This window comes from Trematomus bernacchii, unplaced genomic scaffold (assembly GCF_902827165.1).
Source record: "Trematomus bernacchii unplaced genomic scaffold, fTreBer1.1, whole genome shotgun sequence".
Classification (NCBI taxonomy): Eukaryota; Metazoa; Chordata; class Actinopteri; order Perciformes; family Nototheniidae; genus Trematomus; species Trematomus bernacchii.
The window spans coordinates 3,351,349-3,371,426 of record NW_022988097.1 but is presented as its reverse complement, the minus strand read 5'-3'; the positions used below and the strand labels follow the sequence as shown (position 1 = coordinate 3,371,426).

The 20,078-nt window shown below is 39.5% G+C and overlaps 2 protein-coding genes across 2 annotated transcripts; one reads left to right on the top strand and one right to left on the bottom strand.

Annotated features, from left to right (window-relative positions):
- Positions 1–935: 935 nt before the first annotated feature.
- On the bottom strand, positions 936–10,243 carry fam199x (family with sequence similarity 199, X-linked). The gene is made up of 8 exons (XM_034121071.1): positions 10,125–10,243; positions 8,758–8,936; positions 7,465–7,687; positions 6,836–6,994; positions 5,916–6,077; positions 5,638–5,821; positions 4,444–4,547; positions 936–3,322 (listed from the first exon to the last, which is right to left on the bottom strand). Exons 2-8 carry the CDS (start codon positions 8,922–8,924, stop codon positions 3,149–3,151), a joined length of 1,173 nt encoding a protein of 390 aa, XP_033976962.1. The 5' UTR covers positions 8,925–8,936; positions 10,125–10,243; the 3' UTR covers positions 936–3,148.
- Positions 10,237–20,078, top strand: commd5 (COMM domain containing 5). Its single transcript, XM_034121072.1, has 7 exons — positions 10,237–10,483; positions 11,256–11,416; positions 14,063–14,091; positions 14,196–14,246; positions 15,153–15,248; positions 15,374–15,449; positions 19,282–20,078. The coding sequence occupies exons 1-7, from the start codon at positions 10,354–10,356 to the stop codon at positions 19,381–19,383; spliced, it is 645 nt and encodes a 214-aa protein (XP_033976963.1). The 5' UTR covers positions 10,237–10,353; the 3' UTR covers positions 19,384–20,078.

The window sequence follows — 20,078 nt, the reverse complement described above, 5'->3', positions numbered from 1 at the left end:
GAAAACAAAACCTTCTCTCTTTTCCTCCTTACCCACATCTCTAAAAACGGGGGTACAACGGAGCTGATCCAGATTTGCTGCCGATATTAATATTGAAAATGTGGGCTGGCTTTACGCCCACGGCACTATCAGAAACGTAGCTGTATCAGAAACAATGCGTGACGTGTTTTAATACGGTCTGTGTTTACATTAGCAAGCATCGCTAACACTCAGAGCTAATGCTGTACTGGAGAGTATGTGTAAAAAAGCCGTATAAAAAAAGGTACTCCTGCAAGAGAAAAAGCATTTGATCTCCATACTGTTTCAGAAATAATCCTTGATGTGGTTTGGAACATAATATGGCATTTAATCACGGTAGCATTTGGAGTTGTCAACCTTCTCTTCACAGAGCTCACTGCTTGCATGCGGAAAGGGGCGTGGCCAGCAGCAGCTCGGGTTACATTTTAAGCTACTGACCCAGAATCAGCACTTTAGTAACAGGGCTGCAATATAGGGGTATGAGGCATGCTACAATGGGTGATCTGTTTGGTATTTTGAGCTAAACACTTGTTTTGTACAGATATGGCCCTATAATATATTGTTCAAATATAGCATAATAGGTGAGCTTTAAATCTCCACGGTCATAATGTCCGTTAAAAATAATTTGCCAAGATTATTACAAATAGTTTGAATAGATGAGTCAGCACAACCTGCTCTCATCCAAGACAGGTGTAGAATGATTTAACATTAAACTATTGTAAATCAACTCCACCTGTGAATAGAAGACATCCTGCACAATATTAGTAAGCAGTGAAACAACTTCCTAATCAATAAATCAATAAAAATGAAGAATATATATATATTTCAGATTTATTGTAAATGTAATAAAATAACACATCCATACTTAAAATAATAATAATAGCTAACTAATAAAATACCATCACTGACGAGAACAGTAGGATGCAACAGTGTAAGTTTATTTGTCAAGTTTACAGTCAATCAATACATGAAAAAAAGTCTAATTGCAGCTGATGGTTCATATCTGAACATGTAAAATCATAACGATGACACTGAGGAAAAACAAAAAGTTTCCTTTGCACAAAACCTTTTTTTTAATCATTATTTAATCAGTCCAATGTCATTCAGTATCAGCAATGACATGGTACCTTATATACACAAATAACTTTGTTGCATCACACAGGCTTATTTTACATTTTTTTCAAAATTATCTTATTTTTCAAAATAGAGTTTTGCTAATTCATACCTACAGAATACATAAAGCGGCATTTAACATAATTGCTATAATAATAACTTTATACATGAGACAGAGACGAGAGCCATAGCTCAGTACACGTAAAGTATAAGAAATAACGGAAGGCTTTTAGGCCAATTTCTGCAGGAGAGTGTAAACAAAGGGGGGGGAAACACATACAAAAGAAACAATCTCTGGTTGCTACTCCTAGCAAATATGGAAACTGCAGGGTAGCTCCACAGAAATCTGAGGTGTTAGTGCTTTTCTTGTAGTCTCAGTATTGAAAGTAAATGGCTTAACGTTAGATGCACATGCTCAAGAAACCAGCTCAAGGTCAGCGCCGAAACCAAACCAGCCATTCAGTACGTGGGCAGACATGATCTGTAAAAACTTCTCGTAAGACTTCACCTCAATCCTCAAACGCTTCAAAGTTATCGTGGTGGTCAAATGATAAGTAAATAATAGCAAATCTAGAACTATCAAGGTCGGTCTCAGGTGAAATACAGTAGGAGTGCTGGCAGAGAAACGAAGATGTCTGAGACAATGACCAAACTCAAGTGACAAAACGGATAAATGCTTCAAAATAAGACTCAAAAACATAGAGAAGAACCAGAGTAGCATTTAAGCTAGGAGACCAATTTCTACCGTGTCATACTATACTGTATATACACACATGGAAGGGGAAATAAAACTAGAAATCAAACATTCATCACCAAGAAACAACCTGCAAAGAAGCAGTAGGTAAATATGCTGTTATTTATCATTTATTTACAACACTTAAGCTATTTTTTAAACAGGTTCGTATGCACATAATGAAGCAGGTTGGTTCGTTGTTGGACCACGGGGGGGCTGGGTGTGGGTGACGGTGTTAGACATGCAGATTCAGTGCTCCCTCTAAGCCTTCAGAGTAGAAACCCAGCAGGTAGAACGACAGAAGATTCACCCATGAAAATGAATTGTCATTTAGACTGCTTAAAAATGCTCACCAATGCAATGTTTCAATCTCAAGATTTTGTGTTTTCATATTGACGGTACGGACACTTCGCACTCACAATACTTTGACGGAAGCCCTTGGGTTCTTAAACATGCTGTAACATTACCTTCAGCAGTTAAAACCCGATCTGCACATCAACAGAGGTTGGTTAGGGTTGGACAGATGTCAATGTTTTCAAACCAGTTGGACATTTAGCTAATATTCGGATATGACGGCTATTCCAGATTTGACCACTAGGGGTCACACTTGACGCAGCAGCCGCACATTACTTTTCTTTCAGTGTCTACGCGTTGTTACCCCGTCTGTTTTGATACGAGAATACAAGATATCGCAACCAATCTAGATATAGAGACGCGAGCATTAGTGCTGTGATGTGCCTAAATGCTCAATCCGGTTTAGGCAGTTTACATCAAATCAAACCAGTTTAAGCTTGTTAATTGGAAATCAACCAAACTCTACCAGTGCTGATAACTGTTGAGTATGGACATATTTTTTCCAAATTAGCTCAAATACTGCCACCTTGCACATAGTTATGTTATGTTTTTCCGTAGCAGCATAATGCACAATGTAGCCAAACTCTTCTCTTCCGTGATCTGTCATTCTGTGGGGGGTAGCTGTATTAGTAGCAGTGCGTATACCCTGATGAAGCATCTATAAGCAATCCAAACCAAGTGTAGAGTCAAACTGAATGTCATCAAAGCCTAATGTCATAATTGCCTAATCGAAGCATTAGCAGTACTTTAGCATTATTGCTGCAGCGGCTATCAGCTTTAGCACTAGCGGAATCAAGCTAGGCTACTATTACTGCTCATTACATTACTCTGCATAATTGAAGCCTACTGAAAGCGGATGCATGCGGTGATCTGTGGCTGGGTGGAGCTGAGGCAGCAGGCGTAGAGGGAGCACTGATTGGTTCACTGGTGTCACATCAGTATGTCCAGGTCGTCCCCGCGGTCGTCCTCCTCCGTCACCCGCAGCGCCAGCACCTCCTCGTTCAAGAACAGTCCGCTCAGGTGCTCCTTGCGGGCCTGGCGCTGCTCCTTCAGCTGCCGCTTCCTCAGAGCCTTCTGCTGGAGCTTGCGCTGCTTGGAGCGTTTCTGAAGAGATGGCGGGGCAGGAGAGAGACGTTTAAGAAGGGAAAAGATGAGGATAATCAAGTCTCACATGCTTTGAGGGAAATGTAACCCTAAGGATGCTTCCCTGCAGCTAACGGATTTTTGTATTCATATATTAATCTGTTGATTATTGCCTTGATTGATCTATTATTAAATCTAATAAACAAAACAAAAAAACCTTTATTATTTCCAGGATTTTATTCAACAAACTCCACATATTACTTGTTTTCTTGGACAGTGCTTTTTAAGTAAAATAAACTCAATAAATGGATATATTAAATATTTTGGATGCTGCCATGCACCTCAAAAAAGTGAATGTAACTCAATGGATGGATCAATGAAGCTGGATCCCTGATGAAATCTCGCTACATGGATCCATGTATTTTAAATTAACCTGTAATCAGCCATTTTCTGCACTGTGTCTCTTTCAAATGCTTTAAAGTGGACCTATCATGCTATATTATAATAATATAGTGTAGGACCATACCTATATAAGGCATATTTATACTTTTTTTTTTTCAAAATACCAAACAGATCATGCATTTTAGCCATGCCTCATTTCGCTCAATTTGAAAGATGTTAGCTGATTCTGTGAGAACAGCACCACCTACTGGCCTGGCATATGTACTACAGCGTCTCCAGCGCTTTCGAACGGCAATGGCCGTGGCTGTCTCCTCCTGATTGGTGGAGTTGGCCCAATAGCCGTAGCGCCACCGTCCTGACGTCAGGACAGTATTCAAATCTGGATCAGTTTTTATCAGATCCGTTGCAGCCCCTTTTTTAGAGATTTGGGTATGGAGGAAAATAGAGAGGGTTGTGTTTTCTGACACTTGGTGAGTTCCCTGGAACACCGGGGACACATATTCATGTATAAAAGACGTACAAAAGTGCATTTTGCATGATAGGTCCTCTTTAAAGACAGAGGAGACGGCGGGATTTCCTGCCATTCAGTGTGAGCTACACAAGGCTGGCCCTACAGGAACATTCCACAACTGATCAAAGATGTGTAATGTGTCACCACAGTGATCCAGAAGGAATAGTATTTGTCAAAAACAGGAAACTCGTTTTTCTACACTTTCACCCACACACGCACACATTCTTACTTTAGAGTCTCGTATACGTTCTGCAGCACTGGAAAGGTTGCCATCGCTGTGAGCTCTGCTAATGTTAGCAACACTGCTGCCACTGCAGGCTGATGCTGGACCACCTGCAACACAACAACATGTATTACAACCAGGAAGACTTAAGAGAATTAAACCGAGCTGAACATCTTACTTAATGTTGTGATTGCTTATTACTTCACCAACAAAATTGTCTATCTGTCATTGTTTAATCCTATTGGCGGCGGCAATAGCTCAGTCTTTAAGGACTTTGTCGCCGGTACAAGTCCAGATGGGACCAAAAATAGTGGACCGGTCACTGTTATTAATAACACCAGAGTGAAAGTGAATTTACACTCTGGATTAATAAAGGTGATCTTAATCTTAATGAGTTGTGCAGGAATGATTCTGAAAACGAACGAGCATTTTAACATTTCTTCTCTGTTATCTCTAAGTCAATGTTTTTTCTGAAGTCATTTTTGGTTAGATGCTTGAAATAAGGTCGGTGTTTAACACAAGCTTACGAAATGTTCACATTTTTACCCTGCTGGTGAATGTCCTAGGTTTCTATGTGTCTTAAACACTTGCTACCGTGACTTAATGTAACTATTACATGTCATCACGCCAATTATAGCCGCCTTTAGCTTAGCGATGGTGACGTGTAGTCATGTGTGTTTCCTTTATAGCCAAAAAGTAGTTTTTAGCATTTTAGCACTTATGCTATGACATAAAATATATCTGTAAATGTGCAACTGGTGAAAGTCTGAAGCATAAGTCATAAGAACAGCGGTTGCTAACAAGTGTCGAAATGACTCTACTAAACATCATCACGGCAAACATTAGCCGCCTTTAGCTTAACTACGGTGACGTGAAGTCATGTGACAGTGCTTTAGTTCCTTTAAAGCCAAAAGTTATAATTTACTTCTGGCAATTGCATTTACACGTCAAAAATCATTGAAGTGGTGTTAATAGGTGGAGATTATCCTGCTGAACAAAACGTTGAGGTATCATAAACAAATGTTTGCCACTGATAATATTTTCTGCAATATTCCAAAATCCAAGAGATAAATCCCATTGGCTTTTTGCTCCAAGGAGCCCCTGCGATGCTAACTTCCAGGACAGTACACACAAATACATCTCCTTGCACCACTTTATATCTGAGCTCCATCGTTACACCATTTCAAGGCAGCGTCTCACCTGCCACAGAGTTGGAGGCGGTGGAGCCGGTGGAGGAGCTGGTGGAGCTGACCATGCTGCCGTTGCTGTTGCTGCTGCTGGCGGCGCTGACCCCCCCGGTGCTGGCGCTGCTGTGGCTGCTCCTCTTCCAGCCCTCCCTGCTGGCCCGCTGCCTCGGGCTGTGCTCTCGGATGTAGTTACGCACCTGAAGGCATCACACAGGTACCAATTATTTACTTCTCACATCCTGCAGAACTGAAATGTAATGGACTGGCGGTGTTTTCACAGCTGCTGCCCACCTGCTTGAGCTTCTCGTCGGTGAGGCAGTTGAGCTCGATGATGAACTCGCTGTCGGTGGGGGAGATCTGAGCGCAGGGGTCGATGATCTTGATGATGTCCAGCTGCTCCCTCAGGCCCATCTCTGTGCTCACCTTCCGACTCAGGTACTCGATATACTCCACCTGGAAGTGGAAACACACACATGAAGTTTTCATGCTTTTTTTTCCAGGTATCTCTGCCCACACTGAAGACTTAAAGGTTGATTTAAAGTGTTTCACTGAACGTAGTGGGGTGTTTCTAACTACTGCAACAATCACTGGATTGGAAATGGCTAGAGCTTTATATTTCTGATAATGAGTAAAATAATACACTTCAAACAAAGGGAGTTGGGAATTGAAATGAATTCAGACATACCACAGGATGTGGGGAGAAAAGCACATGAAGTTACCAACTCAAGTACATGAAGGGATTTGAGGTATTCCGGAAATTACTATAGTAGCTAAAAGAAAGTTCCAAAAACAGCAGCAGCATGCGTGGGTGTTAATGTGTACATACATTCACACACGTTTTAATATTTGTATTGTTTTTCCTGTTTGATCTATGTGGATACAGCTAGGAATATGGGAGAAAAAAAACAAAAAAAACAATGATTACGGTAGTGTAGCTAAATTCATATTATGCTATCTGGCTGCTTTTAAAAGAATGTTTTAAGTTGGTGAAATAGTGACAATTACATGCAAAATCCAACAAAATAAAACGGGGAAACCTTTTTGTATTGAGATGCAAGCCATGCCATAATCTAATCGTTACCGGACATTCACGTGAAACAATTCACCAGCAGAAATATTTAAAACATACTGGTAGCTGGGTCAGAAAGCTGGTCAGTTGAATTATCTCCTTAATGACTTAGAAGCACTATGATACAGAGAGGTGTGTTTACTTGTTCATCGTTGGTCATGGCACTCCATGGTAACTCGTCCAGATTGCGGTGGGGGTGAGGCTTAGGCTTCCTCTTGGAGAACAGACATGGTGAACTGGGAACGCTGGGGATGATGTCAGAGAGGACGTCGCTGCCGCTGGCGATGTCACTTCCTGGCAGCTGTGGGGAATGTAACAAAAAAAATAAGGAATGGACAACATCGCGCAAATCACTTCATTTTTTGGACGATTGTGGCTGTGAGGAAGTGTGGTCGTCCAGCAATCGGAAGGTTGGGAGTTCGAAGTCCGCACTTTAACCTATCATGTACAATGTGTTGGATGTTTAGCCAATACTAGCGCAAGTGTTACCTCCCTTTGGAGAAACTTTGCGATTTTAGTCTTTGCAGACCAAAACCTATATAACATTCTACAGGAAAAAGAAAACCCAAAAGAACATTATAGGGCCCCTTTAAGTAACTTTCTTTTGGGATAATATTTGTCTCCTGGTTTAATAGCATCTCTTGTGTCCTCTTTTATCAATTTGCCAAAGCTAACATACCAATTACATCAATGTGCTTGTTCACTGCAAAAGCTACATGGGCTGAGTGCAAAAAATAAATAATGCCATCCGAGTTAGATAATGCCACCGACCTGCCACTCAAACTCGCTGCTGTCGGACCAGTCCCAATATGTGCTGATGGAGGAGGAGACATCGCTGCAGACACTGCCCTCTGGAAACAGGTCCAGAGACGTCAGTTCCTGGTCGTCCAGCAGGGAGTAGCAGTCGTCCTGATCCCCCACAGACACGGAGGAGAAGAGCTCCTCGCTGCACTCTGAGCTGGCCACGCTCGTCCCACAGGAAGTGAGGTTCCACCTGCGGACAACAATGACAGCACGTCAGAGCACTTTCTAGGAGTAAGTTATGGAAATTGATCTGATGGTTTTTCAAGACTGGGGGAGGGTGCAGGCAAGATAAGGAAGTACATTTCAGCTATGTCAATTATTTTAAAATGTCAACAAAAACATGGATGCAGGAGTCACAGAGTATACTGTTCACAGCTATTTTCCAGTGGCACCTTTTTCACTATTAACCTTTTTTCTGAGACTTGCCACCTAAGAAATGCGAATAATACTGAATAAACTATACATTTTATGTGAATTTTATATGACATCTTTACATTTTTGTCTGGAGAACTTTATTATTGTCCTTATTAAAGCCAACAGAATGGACTTTAGCTTATAAATGAGTGTATAGAACCTCCTTCCTTTAAAACAAAGTAAAAAAGGTCAGGTAGTGTTAAGGTGCGTTACACCTTACACTACCTGACCTTACATGTCACACAGGACATGAAGCTTATTGTGTACCGTGCCATCATTTGTAACAACGCTCGTCAGTAAAACTAGACGTCCCATCAAGGAGGCGGGGCTAATTTCCTTGTAGATACCAACAATGTTTTTATTAGCCATGGCCGAAATCACAACTTTTGCTGTTTATAACATCATCGGGGACACACACAGCTCAGTAAGAGGTGTTTTCACTGTCTCTAACCAGTCACAAGTCGGCTGAATCAATCTTGTTTACTACAGTGGTACGAACTCAAAAGTATGTGTTTTGAGGTGAATAAATTGCAATAAACCTCCTTTGTGGTTTAAGGTCTTGTTTTATTTAAACTGTATGTAGAGAATGTGTTTGTAGTTTGAACAAAATAATCTTTTTGTTTGTTATGCCACCAATAGCTGCATTGCCACATGTTGCAGCAGCTTATGGTGGGTCCATCTTTTGAGTACTGTACCATTAAGGTTGGTCTTTTTTTATTAATTCCCAAAACAATAATGAGGATTTTTCCTTGATAAAATCTTTTGAAAAAACATCCTGAAAGTCAGTTGACCTCTCAAAGTGATGACACACACGTGAAGACAAGCACACACCACTGGTCTACTTGCCTGTTGCTGTTGAAGCGGTGCAGAGGGTCTGTTCTGTGACAAGATGAGAGTTGACAGCCAAAGTCACTGACGTCCAGAGTTCCCACATCACTGAGGTTGGCTCTTTGAGAGAGGAGTGGGAAAGGCTCCTCTGGTGCCAAAAACTTCTCATACAGAGACTCAGACATGGCCAGATGGATCTACAAAAACAGAGGCAAAGATAAGACAAACTAAACATAATAGGGTGCATATCAATAGAGCTACAGTGTCAATTATTAACACCAAATTATATAGACACATCTTAGAAAGCTTTTGGAGAGTGTTTCTGTCAAAGGGTAGTAACAGCTGAACCACAATATGGTGTATTGCCAAGTAGTTTTACCCTCAAGGAATTTATTTGCTGTACTTGTGCAAATCATAACACAGTGACTGACAATTGTATTAAAATTACAAACAGGTATTGCAAAAATCAAGTAACAAAAAGGAAAAAATAAGAAAAAGGACAATTAAGATATGAACTATTTATCAAGTTAAATGAAAGTGTGTGCAATTGTAATTTTAGAATATGTGTCCTAATATGCAAATTAATGTATTTTAAATTATATTAAACATTCTGTTATGTGGGGTGGAAGTGAATATCTAATAGACAACCCTTGATATACAGACACAATGAACAAAACCAAATGTGATATTTAAGGTATTTAGTTCAGTTTTAACTTGATCTGATGGACTTCAACATTGTTGCTTGTAAAAATGTTCCATGTGTGTAAATCATTGTTGTTAATAAATGTAGTTAAAAAATGAAACAACAAAAATGTGGCACAAAGTCACTCAAGAAAGCAAAACTTCGTCCAAATACAAGCACTTACCTCAGGAATACGAGCTCCTTTACATTTGGGTCTTTTGTTGGTAACACAAGTGACGTTAGTGGCCAAAGCTAGCATTATTATAAGTACTAATAATGAGCTTTTAAGCATGTTAAAGACACTTCTCATGTTCATCTTTGATACTAGATGTCATCCACGTTAAGCCTCTAACTCCCATAATTGTTGTTTTTCTTAACAACACAATAAGATGCTTGACAGTCACGCAAAGCACACCAAGACAAAATGAGAATACACCATTAAAGAAGGAAGCTACATTAGCTTTAATAACTCAAACATTACCATATACGGTACTATTATTTTTCACCAAGGCGCACATTCTGTGTTTGGAAAACAACACAAGCTAACGTCATTAGCTAGTTGCTAATCCTTCAAATGTGCAGGTAGCGTTTACCTAGCCACAAAACGAGCTCTAAATAATCATTTTTCATTAATAACACACCTGAAGGTTTCATAAACCTGGTAAAGTTATTATAAAGAAGCTATAAACATTAAAACACTAACCTTTTGTCGTTCAAATAATGATCATTTCTGCCACCTCCATTTGCAAATCCTTTCTTTTCCAGCGATGAGCTAAGCTGTCACCGCGAGACTCCCGCGAGCCAACACTGTTGTCATGTGACGTGAGGCGGAAGTGGTCACACAAACAGAAAACTAGCTTAAAAAAGAGCATTCTGTGCTTAAAATTTCACAATTTTGCTATTTGTTATCGCAAAATACAACATATGATTGCATGGTAGTCATGTCTTTAAGCCACACAAAGGACTCCAGCTTTTTGGGGGGCAGGATACCCGCAGAAATCGAGTCAATGTCGAAAAACCTGAAGGATGTGGACCAAGAGTTGTTCAGAAAAATACTAAAAGGTAAAATAGCTGTTTGCAAGATAATGTTGTTTTTAATGTCTATAGTTTATGACTCATTACAGACCTGGTCAGCCGTCTGTATAATATGTATTTTGTTAATGCATTGTAAAAGCCACTAACAATGGGGACGTTTTAAAAGGTTTATAAGGTGTTCATTGACATTGAGTAATGATATCGGGGTTCCAACAACTTTTACTGTGAGATTTTAATAAATAGGTAGAGCAAAAACTGCTTTTTTGAGAAAAGGATCATTTACAAAAATAAATAAACCATAGCAACACAACCAGAACAAATATACCTAATACCATCACCGTGAAGGGCATACATTATAACGTTAAACGAAAAAGTTATGTTATAATCATAATCAGTCAGTGTCCCAGAAAAAAGTTCCACACATTTCTAAAAGCCTATTAATCCCAAAAAATCATGAAAAGTTCTAACATGAACCTAATAATACAGACAGAATCAAGATCTGTCCAAAATATGTGGAATATTTCACAAATACAAAAGATGATAAATTGTGTCAATATTATTTTTTTAAACTTGCACAACAAATATAAATATCTTTCGCCCAAACTTGGCGATAAGACAAATAGCTAGGTGTATTTTATGGAACATTTAAAAAGTGTTCAAATATGCTTTAGTTCATGAAAACAGCCCAAAGAATGGTATCTGCAGGGGACCCGTGACAGTGCCCAATATCCCCGAACAAGTCCAAATGAAGTAAATCCATAGCAGAGGTAAATATGCCTGTGAACTCTTTTCTGTCCAGCTGTGGTCAGCGCCCTGGAGGGGAAGGACAACAGAGAGGTGATGAAGTCGATAGCAGAGAGCAGCGTCATCCCCCAGGAGAGGCTCAGTTACATCGTGGCTGGGATGTACAGAGTGCTGTCTGAGGCCATCCGCATCCCCACATCGTCGCTAAAGCAGGAGGTGAGCTGCTGTAAAACACTGGAAATTACATTATGAACATGCTGACACAGTCTCAGTCTGTGTGCACTTTAGAGATGGCTCTTTCCCACAGTACACATTTTGACATGTTACAGCAGCATTAATAATAACCAGTTTATGGTCATGATTTCCCAATGTGCCTAAATCCAACAAAACAATCATTACTGTTATATTCACATGCTCTTTTTTTGCTATTACAAGACATGAGATTGGTCTTTATTCCATGCTGTTGACATTGGACTGTATACTCAAAAACTCTATTATTATTCCCACCAAAAATCTTTGAGTATGCTGTCTATTATGGGAGCCCATTACTGCCAGCGCCAATTACATTTAAAAAAACAAAAAAAAACATAATTATCTCGTGATGAGATGAAGAAAAAATCATTATAATGAGAAATGTTATTTAAATATTTTGTATCGTTTTATGAGAAACTGTCATTTTTATTCAATAGTATTTCCTTATTTTGGGATACTAAGACATTATTTTGAGATCCAATTCAATATTTCAAGTCAGTTTCTCATTATAATGATTTATAGTACCTTTTTCCTCTCATTTGCATACATTGACTTTCAGAGATTATGGACATCCTAAATTGTTCTGACAGAAGACATTTTAACAGGCCACAGTACAAAAATATATATTTGTAATACTAAAAATGTACTAGTGCTGAATTCCACCTCTTGTGGTTATCCAAGGACACACTTCCTTGTTCCCGCCACCAGGGACGCGGGAAGTTAGTCAGAGCTGGGGGCGGGGGCGGGGGGGCGGGGGGATTTCACACATGAAATGCAGCAGGTTTTTTTCTAATCAGAAGACGATTTATTGTTGATTGAGACGCAGCCGGGTAGCAATAACAACGCACTTGAACTTTATAGCGCGCACCGGATTGTATAACAATAACAGATGCAGAGTTAACAGAGATTAAACAGATTAAAACGGAATAGGCCTACATGAATAATCATAGGTTTCTAACAGTGACAATTTACACATTTTACACAATTGCACATTTTTGTGAATTCGGCTGTGCGATATGCTAGAAAAGCGCTAAATGAACGTATTTCTTTATTTTATTTAAGTGAACACAGAGCAACCATCCGAAAATATTAATAACGAGTAACTCTGAACTTCTCTCTGACTCTCTTCGCGCGCACACAGCATAGGCTACAGAACACCGAAGGTGGTCTTGCGCTCAGGGGTGGTGGAAATAAGTCACAGTCTGTGCAGTCATTTGTTCCTTAGCAACAGCTTGTGACTTGTGAGAAAGTGGTGTTCGTTTTAATGTTTGTTGACGGCCTCCGTTGATGGGACTTCTCATGCTCCCTACATTTTTCCCCTGCCTTTCGCCAGTTGTTAAACCCTCCTTTAACAAAACTCCCATCCCTGTTCTTGTCTGCACTGACAAGCTTATTTTCTATTGCAGAGCAACAGAAGAAGCACACCGCATGATCATTTTCTTTTATATAGTGAAGCCATGTCCACTGTTTAAACCAGCCTGAATTGAAGGATCGGGTGAATGTTTCCTTTCCAAACCGCATGGCAGGGAATGTAAAGTCCTTGGGCTGGCAAGGCTCTTCACCGAGGGCAACTTGTTGTTAGCTGCTGGACGGGGGGCAACGTCGTTAACAAGAGCCGCGGCCGCGGGTGTTCTCTCCTCCGGGTTGCTGGAGTGACAGTTGTCTGTGTCCACCTGCAGGGACTCCGAGTCGATAGGGTTGTTTGGCTTTGGGGCCATTAAAGAAATCTAATATTCGTTTTTGAGACATAGTAGTAGCAATACTAGTAGCAACTTATTAATGATATTTTCTATATATCAACCATTTAAAAAACAACCATGTTTTATAGACTGCTTACACTAAAATGCTAACTCAAAATAAAACTTTTTTATTGATTTGTTTAGTGAACTTGTTGGCGTTGCAGTTACAACTCTCCGCCAACAGATGCTGCAGCCCCCTCAGCCAGAGTCCTGCATCGGGTCGGGTACCCGCAAAAAGAGTGAATCGTGGGTGGTATTTTTTCAAACGCTTTTTTCCGGGTTCGGTTCTGGGTAAAACAAAGATGTTTTTTTAATGATTTAATGTTTAAATCCTCAGACCTCTCCCCCGCGGGACCGCGCATAATCATAACCTCTGCAGCGCATCAATCTGCTGCTGAGCGCGCCACATTCGAAATGGCTGAGGTGAAGCTCTCTAGCGGAGAATACAGCATTTTCAATAACACTTCCTCAAGAGCGAAATCCAACGTCTGGGAGGCTTTTGGTGTCATCCTAGATGGAGAAAATAACCAACATCCCACGCTTTTTGAGACAAATATGCAACTGCGTGTGTTAATATTTGCACGTTTTCACTGCTCATATATATGCGGGTTCGGGTCGGGTTGCGGATCTTGTGCCGACGGGTCGGGTCGGGTTGCGGAACTAATTGGCAATATGTGCGGGTAGCGGGGCGGGTTCGGTTTTGCACGTCGCAGGTGCGGGGCGGGAGTGGGTCTTGAAAATCAGACCCGTGCAGGACTCTGCCCTCAGCACCCCCCCTTCCCACGTCCCTGCCCACCACTTCAAAAGCATCTTACACATTGTAAGATCTTAATAATTGAATATTGAACACTTGATTTGTGTCCCTGTTTAGGCCTTCAAAGAAGATCTTAGAGAACTGAGGCAAGGCTCGTCATCATTTTAACACATCTTTTCATGCACTCTGCTGGCTTATACACAACACACTCTCAACCTGAGATGATAAATGATTATGTTTTGTTACCTAGGATACCTGAAGACTTTATCACAGATTTCTCCAGTGTGGTCTTTGGAAGCAGGTATGTTGGATTTAAAGTCTCTACATTTAGAACTTTTAGACCTGTGTTTGTGTGTTCTCATAAAGGCATAGAAACAGTCTAAACTCAGGCCCAATTCCAACCAACCCCTACATCCTCCCCCTTACTGAATTCCACCCTTTTTGCATGTTTGTGAGGTTCTTCCAACACATTTGGTGTTGTTCCTAAACACTAGTGGAGAGTGGAAGGTATTAAAGCCTCCAACAGGAAGTGTGCTGGACTTGACTTAACCAGCTGCCCTACCTGACCAGGTGCATCGCTGTTTCTATCCGTCACTTGAACATGCTGTGTAGAATGTCCGTGCAAACATTTATTAGTAAACGGCCCAAAATTAGATGGACCTTTTTAATATTTTCATTCAGATGTTAACAACTTCAAAGGTACATTTTCATATATTTATTTATATATATTATTTTTTTTATTGCACATTACAACACAAGGCAATTCAAAGTGCTTTACTGCAAAATGTGCAAATAAAAACATTAAAAGCATTAACATAAAGTGCAACAGAAAGATGACATTTTAATACAGTAATTAAAAAACCAAGAGAATATATTTTTGCAGTTTTATTATTTGTTATTTTTCGTCCAAGAGAAGAATTACGACAGTTCCCGGTCCTGCCAGAAACATGGGAGTTTGTCCAAAAATTGCCACTTTATTTTCAGTCTCCACCTTAATGAAGAAGCCTTATTCAGCTGAGAGTGTCAGAGTTCACTCTGTCAAGGAGTGAGAGTGTGGATGGGTGGGTCTGGAGTTGGGCCATAGTGAAGAAAGCATGCCTTTTTCAAAGTCTAACTTAAACTTGTTTTCATCAGTATTGTGGTTGGCTATGAATGCCATTCATGGTTACATTATTGTTGCATCATGTACATTGTTTTATGTTTGCAGACGTGCAGCTCTCGATGCAGCAACCTCTCAGAATGATCCGCACCTCCCCACAATGGAAGACTTTAAATGGAGAGTAGATGTTACCATTTCTACAAGGTAATGTATCGAGTACAGAGGGGCAAGACATGTTTTTGCTTTTCAACATACAACCAGAATACTGAAGCTTTTTTAATGTTTTTGTTGTTTTTATTGTAACTGAGTGTGTTTCTGTATCTCCCCAGCTCTTTAGCCCGAGCCCTGCAGCCATCTGTTCTGATGCAGATGAAGCTATCAGACGGGAGCTGTCAGCGCTTTGAGGTACTGAAACTAATGATTTCTCCCTGATAGTACAGGCAGTTTTACATTCACCACAAAGTAACCTGTTTTCATTTTAAATATGTGCCCAGATTATTAATACATATACTTACCAATGGGCCTTCATTATTTACTAAAGAATTTAAATTTAAATTATTTAATCCTTTTTTGGTTGTTTACTGTTATCTGTAGTGTGTTATATAGACACTCTTGCTTTTATTGGCTAACGCTCCAACACATTGTACACGGGAACGTTTGCGTTTACGCAGCGTATGCGTTTTCAAAAAAGTCTTCCGTTCACACGCATTCGATTCATTTAACGTGTCCGTTCACACGAGACCGCTGGAAACGCTGGAAACGCTGTAGTACATATGCCGGGCCTGTAATTGGCGCTGCTGCCGCCACAAAATACACCAAAAGCAGCGAAGAAGACCCCGGAGCATGGTTGCCATGGTTGCCCTTCTGTTTATTCTCCGCGGTAGACGGCGTGTGCTCCTCCTGTAAATCTCTCCGGTAGTCCACCAGCAGATGAAAAACACCCACCTCTCCGCCTCTTCCAAGGGACGAGGGGACCATGCGGCAGAGTTTCCGTTAACATTTTTTTTCGCCGGTCAACATGTCCGTTAAAGTTGAAATCTTCCGTACAAAATTAGAAAAGTGCCGGTCAGAGGTCTTCTTTGTTATTTATTGAGCTTTAAAACAAATGAATAACGACTCCATATAATAATATAAGAATAAAAAACGGAGTCTCTCTTTTCCTCCCCCTCTTCTGACGGCCCAGCAACTGACCTCTGAGCAGGAGACGTGGGGAGAGGGAGACGTGGGGAGAGGGAGGCGGGGCTATTTCATCGTTATCAGAAAATGATCATATAGAGGCGTACAGACGGATCCATTTGACCCCCCAGAGCGTTTCGTTTGCAGATCTATCCACCTTGGGACCCGTTATCGTTTGCGGGGTCCGTTTCTATCGTTTTGTTACGGCCTCGTGTAAACGAAAGGGCTATACGCAAGAGAAACTATGTATGCGGATACAACCCGTTTCGTCCTCGTGTAAACGGGGTCTAAGGGGCGGTGCAGCTCTAAGCGGTTGACCAATCACAACAGAGCAGAGCAGCATCTCTTTTCACCCTCTGGTTTCAGACAGAGGGTGAAAAGAGATGCTGCAGCACAGGCAGTATGGGGAAAGTATTGAACATGAATGTACATGTAACAGTAGATGAACAGAATACAAATATGAACCTGAAAATGTTTATAATAAGGCCCCCTTAAAACCGACAAAAGAAACGTGGTGAGCATAATAATTCTCTGCATTCTCACTTCTTCTTAAAGCGAAGTGTCTTGTTGAAAATAAATAATAAATGTTGTTGATTGTAAACCATTCCATTTTAGAAATCATACCACTTATATTCTTAATTCATCAGGTGTCTCACTCAATGAGTTATAGCGTCCCATGCATCATTTTTTTGTTTCTTTTATATCCACTACTGAAGCTACTTAAAATGACTTTTATTTCTTTACGTTTACAATTGGGTGGTCCAACCTGTTCAGACTTTAGTCGGGTGTTCTTGACTTAATTTTCCCATTTTTGTTCCATTTTTGTTCCTTGTATTGTGCACACAGCCCTGGAACCTCATGCCCTTTTAACCCTCCTCTTGTCTTCGGGTCAAATCTGACCGATTTACTACTTTCATCAATCATAACTTTTTTGTTTTACATTCGATTGCATTAAGGCTTTATGATATCCTTCACAGTAGACATTTGAACATATCAAATTGCTGATCACAACTTTCATTGCATTTTGGATGATTTAGTCAACTTTGTAACACCCATGGTGTTCCCGGTCAAAAATGACCGCCATAAAGAAAAGGAATTAGTAACCATCCGGATCAGATAAAACACACACACAAACATCCACCCACACACACACACATACTCTCGATGTGTCCCCCCCCCCTTATATGCCCATCCCCCCATGTGAATCACACCTGGCACACACAAACACACAGAACAATTTGACACATGTCCCGCTCTTATGTGCCCATCCCCCCACATGGATCACACCTGGCACACGCAATACATGTTCACTGTCTATTCTTTGTATATTTACTGCAGTTTTTCATGTATACCAGTAGTCTGATACAATATTTACAGTTTGAAAGGGTGTTAAATGAAATTTGGTGATGATTAATGGTTTTTGTGTTAATGTAATAGCAGTTAAAACAGGACCGGTCAAATTTGACCGCGAACACCAAAGTAAGGGGGGGGAAACGAAGACAATAGGAGGGTTAAGGAGATTGGCGTGGGGTTTGCATTGTTTTTAGGATCACCTGGCAGGCGCTTTAAATTTACAAGGCCAAAAATAAATCACTATAAGAACACAGCCAGGTACAAACAATCGATTAGTACCTGTGTATAATTGTTGATGTCGTTGCTATATGTTTGGTTATACTCAAACATTGTACAATATAAACATCAGTTACATCAAATTCCCCTTTTTGCAAACCTAAATGTATTTTAGAACGCATTATAAAGGTCTACTGTGTATTTATAATTGACCTTTAGCCTGTGGCTTGAAAGAGTTGGTTGTTAGCCAGCGAGCTAATGTAGGTCGGTTTTACATAATAGGATCCAAGTGGAATAATTGAGGTAACATTTATTATAACTAGAGCCTGGCCTAGAACCTATTCTTGGCCAAGTGTTGCTGATACAGTCTGTGACAGTTGTGTTTGTTTGTTTGTACACTTAGTATACCACAATATATATACTTCAAAGCAGAACAGATAGATACTTTAGAATGGTTCTGTCTCTGAGAAAAACTAAAACAATTCTAGAGGAATTACAGCAGAACCTCTGACAGTATTTCTTTAGTTAAATTAGGTTTAATTTACAGTAGAAAAGACCCAATTATCAGTTAAAGAAAGAAATAAAAGTCATAACAATGTGACTTTTTAAATAAACAAAGGATTGTAGTTTAACTGTAACAGCAGTCACCCAAAAACAATAATAAAATAATAACATGAATAACTTTAAATCATACAATAGTGCTCATTGAAATAAATGCAGTCAGCGATAAATGATTCGTAAGGCTAATAATACAAAGTGAGAAACTAAAAATAATCAACAAGTTAGTACAAAGCTGAATCAGCAGGGGACGCCACACTCCATTCTCAATCAATCAATTAATCAAACGTTATTCATACAACACATTGAATACACAAAAGGTAACACAGCAGGCTTTAGTGATTACAAAATGTTTATGAAAAAATAGATAAATATAATGTTTTAATTATTAAAACTTCTTATTATCCACAACATATAATATACACAGAACTGAATAAAACAAGAATAACATTGAATTAAAAGCAACATTACTTATTCTTATTTATACTATGATACCACTGTATATATCGTAGTATACATGTTATATGTTGTCGTTCAATGTGCACCATTTTACTTCTTATGTTTACATAAATATTATTATTCCATTTTATTTTTGTATTTTATTGAACTTTTGACTTGACCTTCCTGTCTTTGAATAAATATCTTTATTTAATTTTATATTTGTATTTCAAATGTTATCCTCACACTTCTTGCCTTTATTTAAATATTTGAATTCAGTTTTATTTTTATTAACTAAGTATTTATAATTATAAAAAATATAATTGTTTTGTTTATTTATTTATTTTAATCCTTTTTTATTATATTCTAAAATGGAAATACTGTCATACAAAATTCTGATTCTGATCCCCCCCACCTTGGCTATGCAGTTTTCAAATGGGACACTTTGTTCCTCTGTTACCTCATCAGTGATTCATCTTGTTTTTTTCTCGTCCAGGTGCCATTGTCCAAATTCCAGGAGCTCCGTTACAACGTGGCTCTGATTCTCAAGGAGATGAACGATCTGGAGAAGAGGAACATCCTCAAAATCCAGGATTGATATCCCGATATTTAATACACCTCTCTTTTCTACTTTAGATTTAGTGGAGTTCTGTAAATAGCACCACTCATATTAAATCATACCTACTATGATATCATGAAAGATAATAATAATCCGCCTGTCATGGCGCTACGATCTGATCGCGTTGGCATCCAACATGCTTGACTGCTGCCAGAGTGTAAAACGATAGGAATAGTTATCCAGCTGACTGCACCACAGGAATACCTTATAACCATGACAAAAAGACTGACAGATTTAAAAATAAATCTGTCAAATCAGACTGGATCAATCATTTTCTTGCATTCTTGTTAACTGTACATATTAGCATTGTTGTATCCAGTGGTTGTCTAGAGATTTGAGACAGATACAGAGCCTCCATTGTGCCAAAATACAAATGCAGTCAAGTGAGACCCTCTCTTACTGGGTATCCACTTTAACCGCAGTCATGTGATCCGAGTCTGAACATTTTGTCCACATGCTAATGAAACATGAGGGTGTGCAAATTAAAGATTCATCCAGTGCATTTTTCTACTCATTTTCTTGTATGCGTGTAACTCAAACCATGCCGTGACTGAACAAAATGAACTGTAATATATAAAGCAAGATTGAATGTTTGTTTTTTGTTTGCCATAATAACATAAAGACTTTTTACCTCTTGAATCACTTTTCTCTAATAAAATATGTCCATTCCTGTA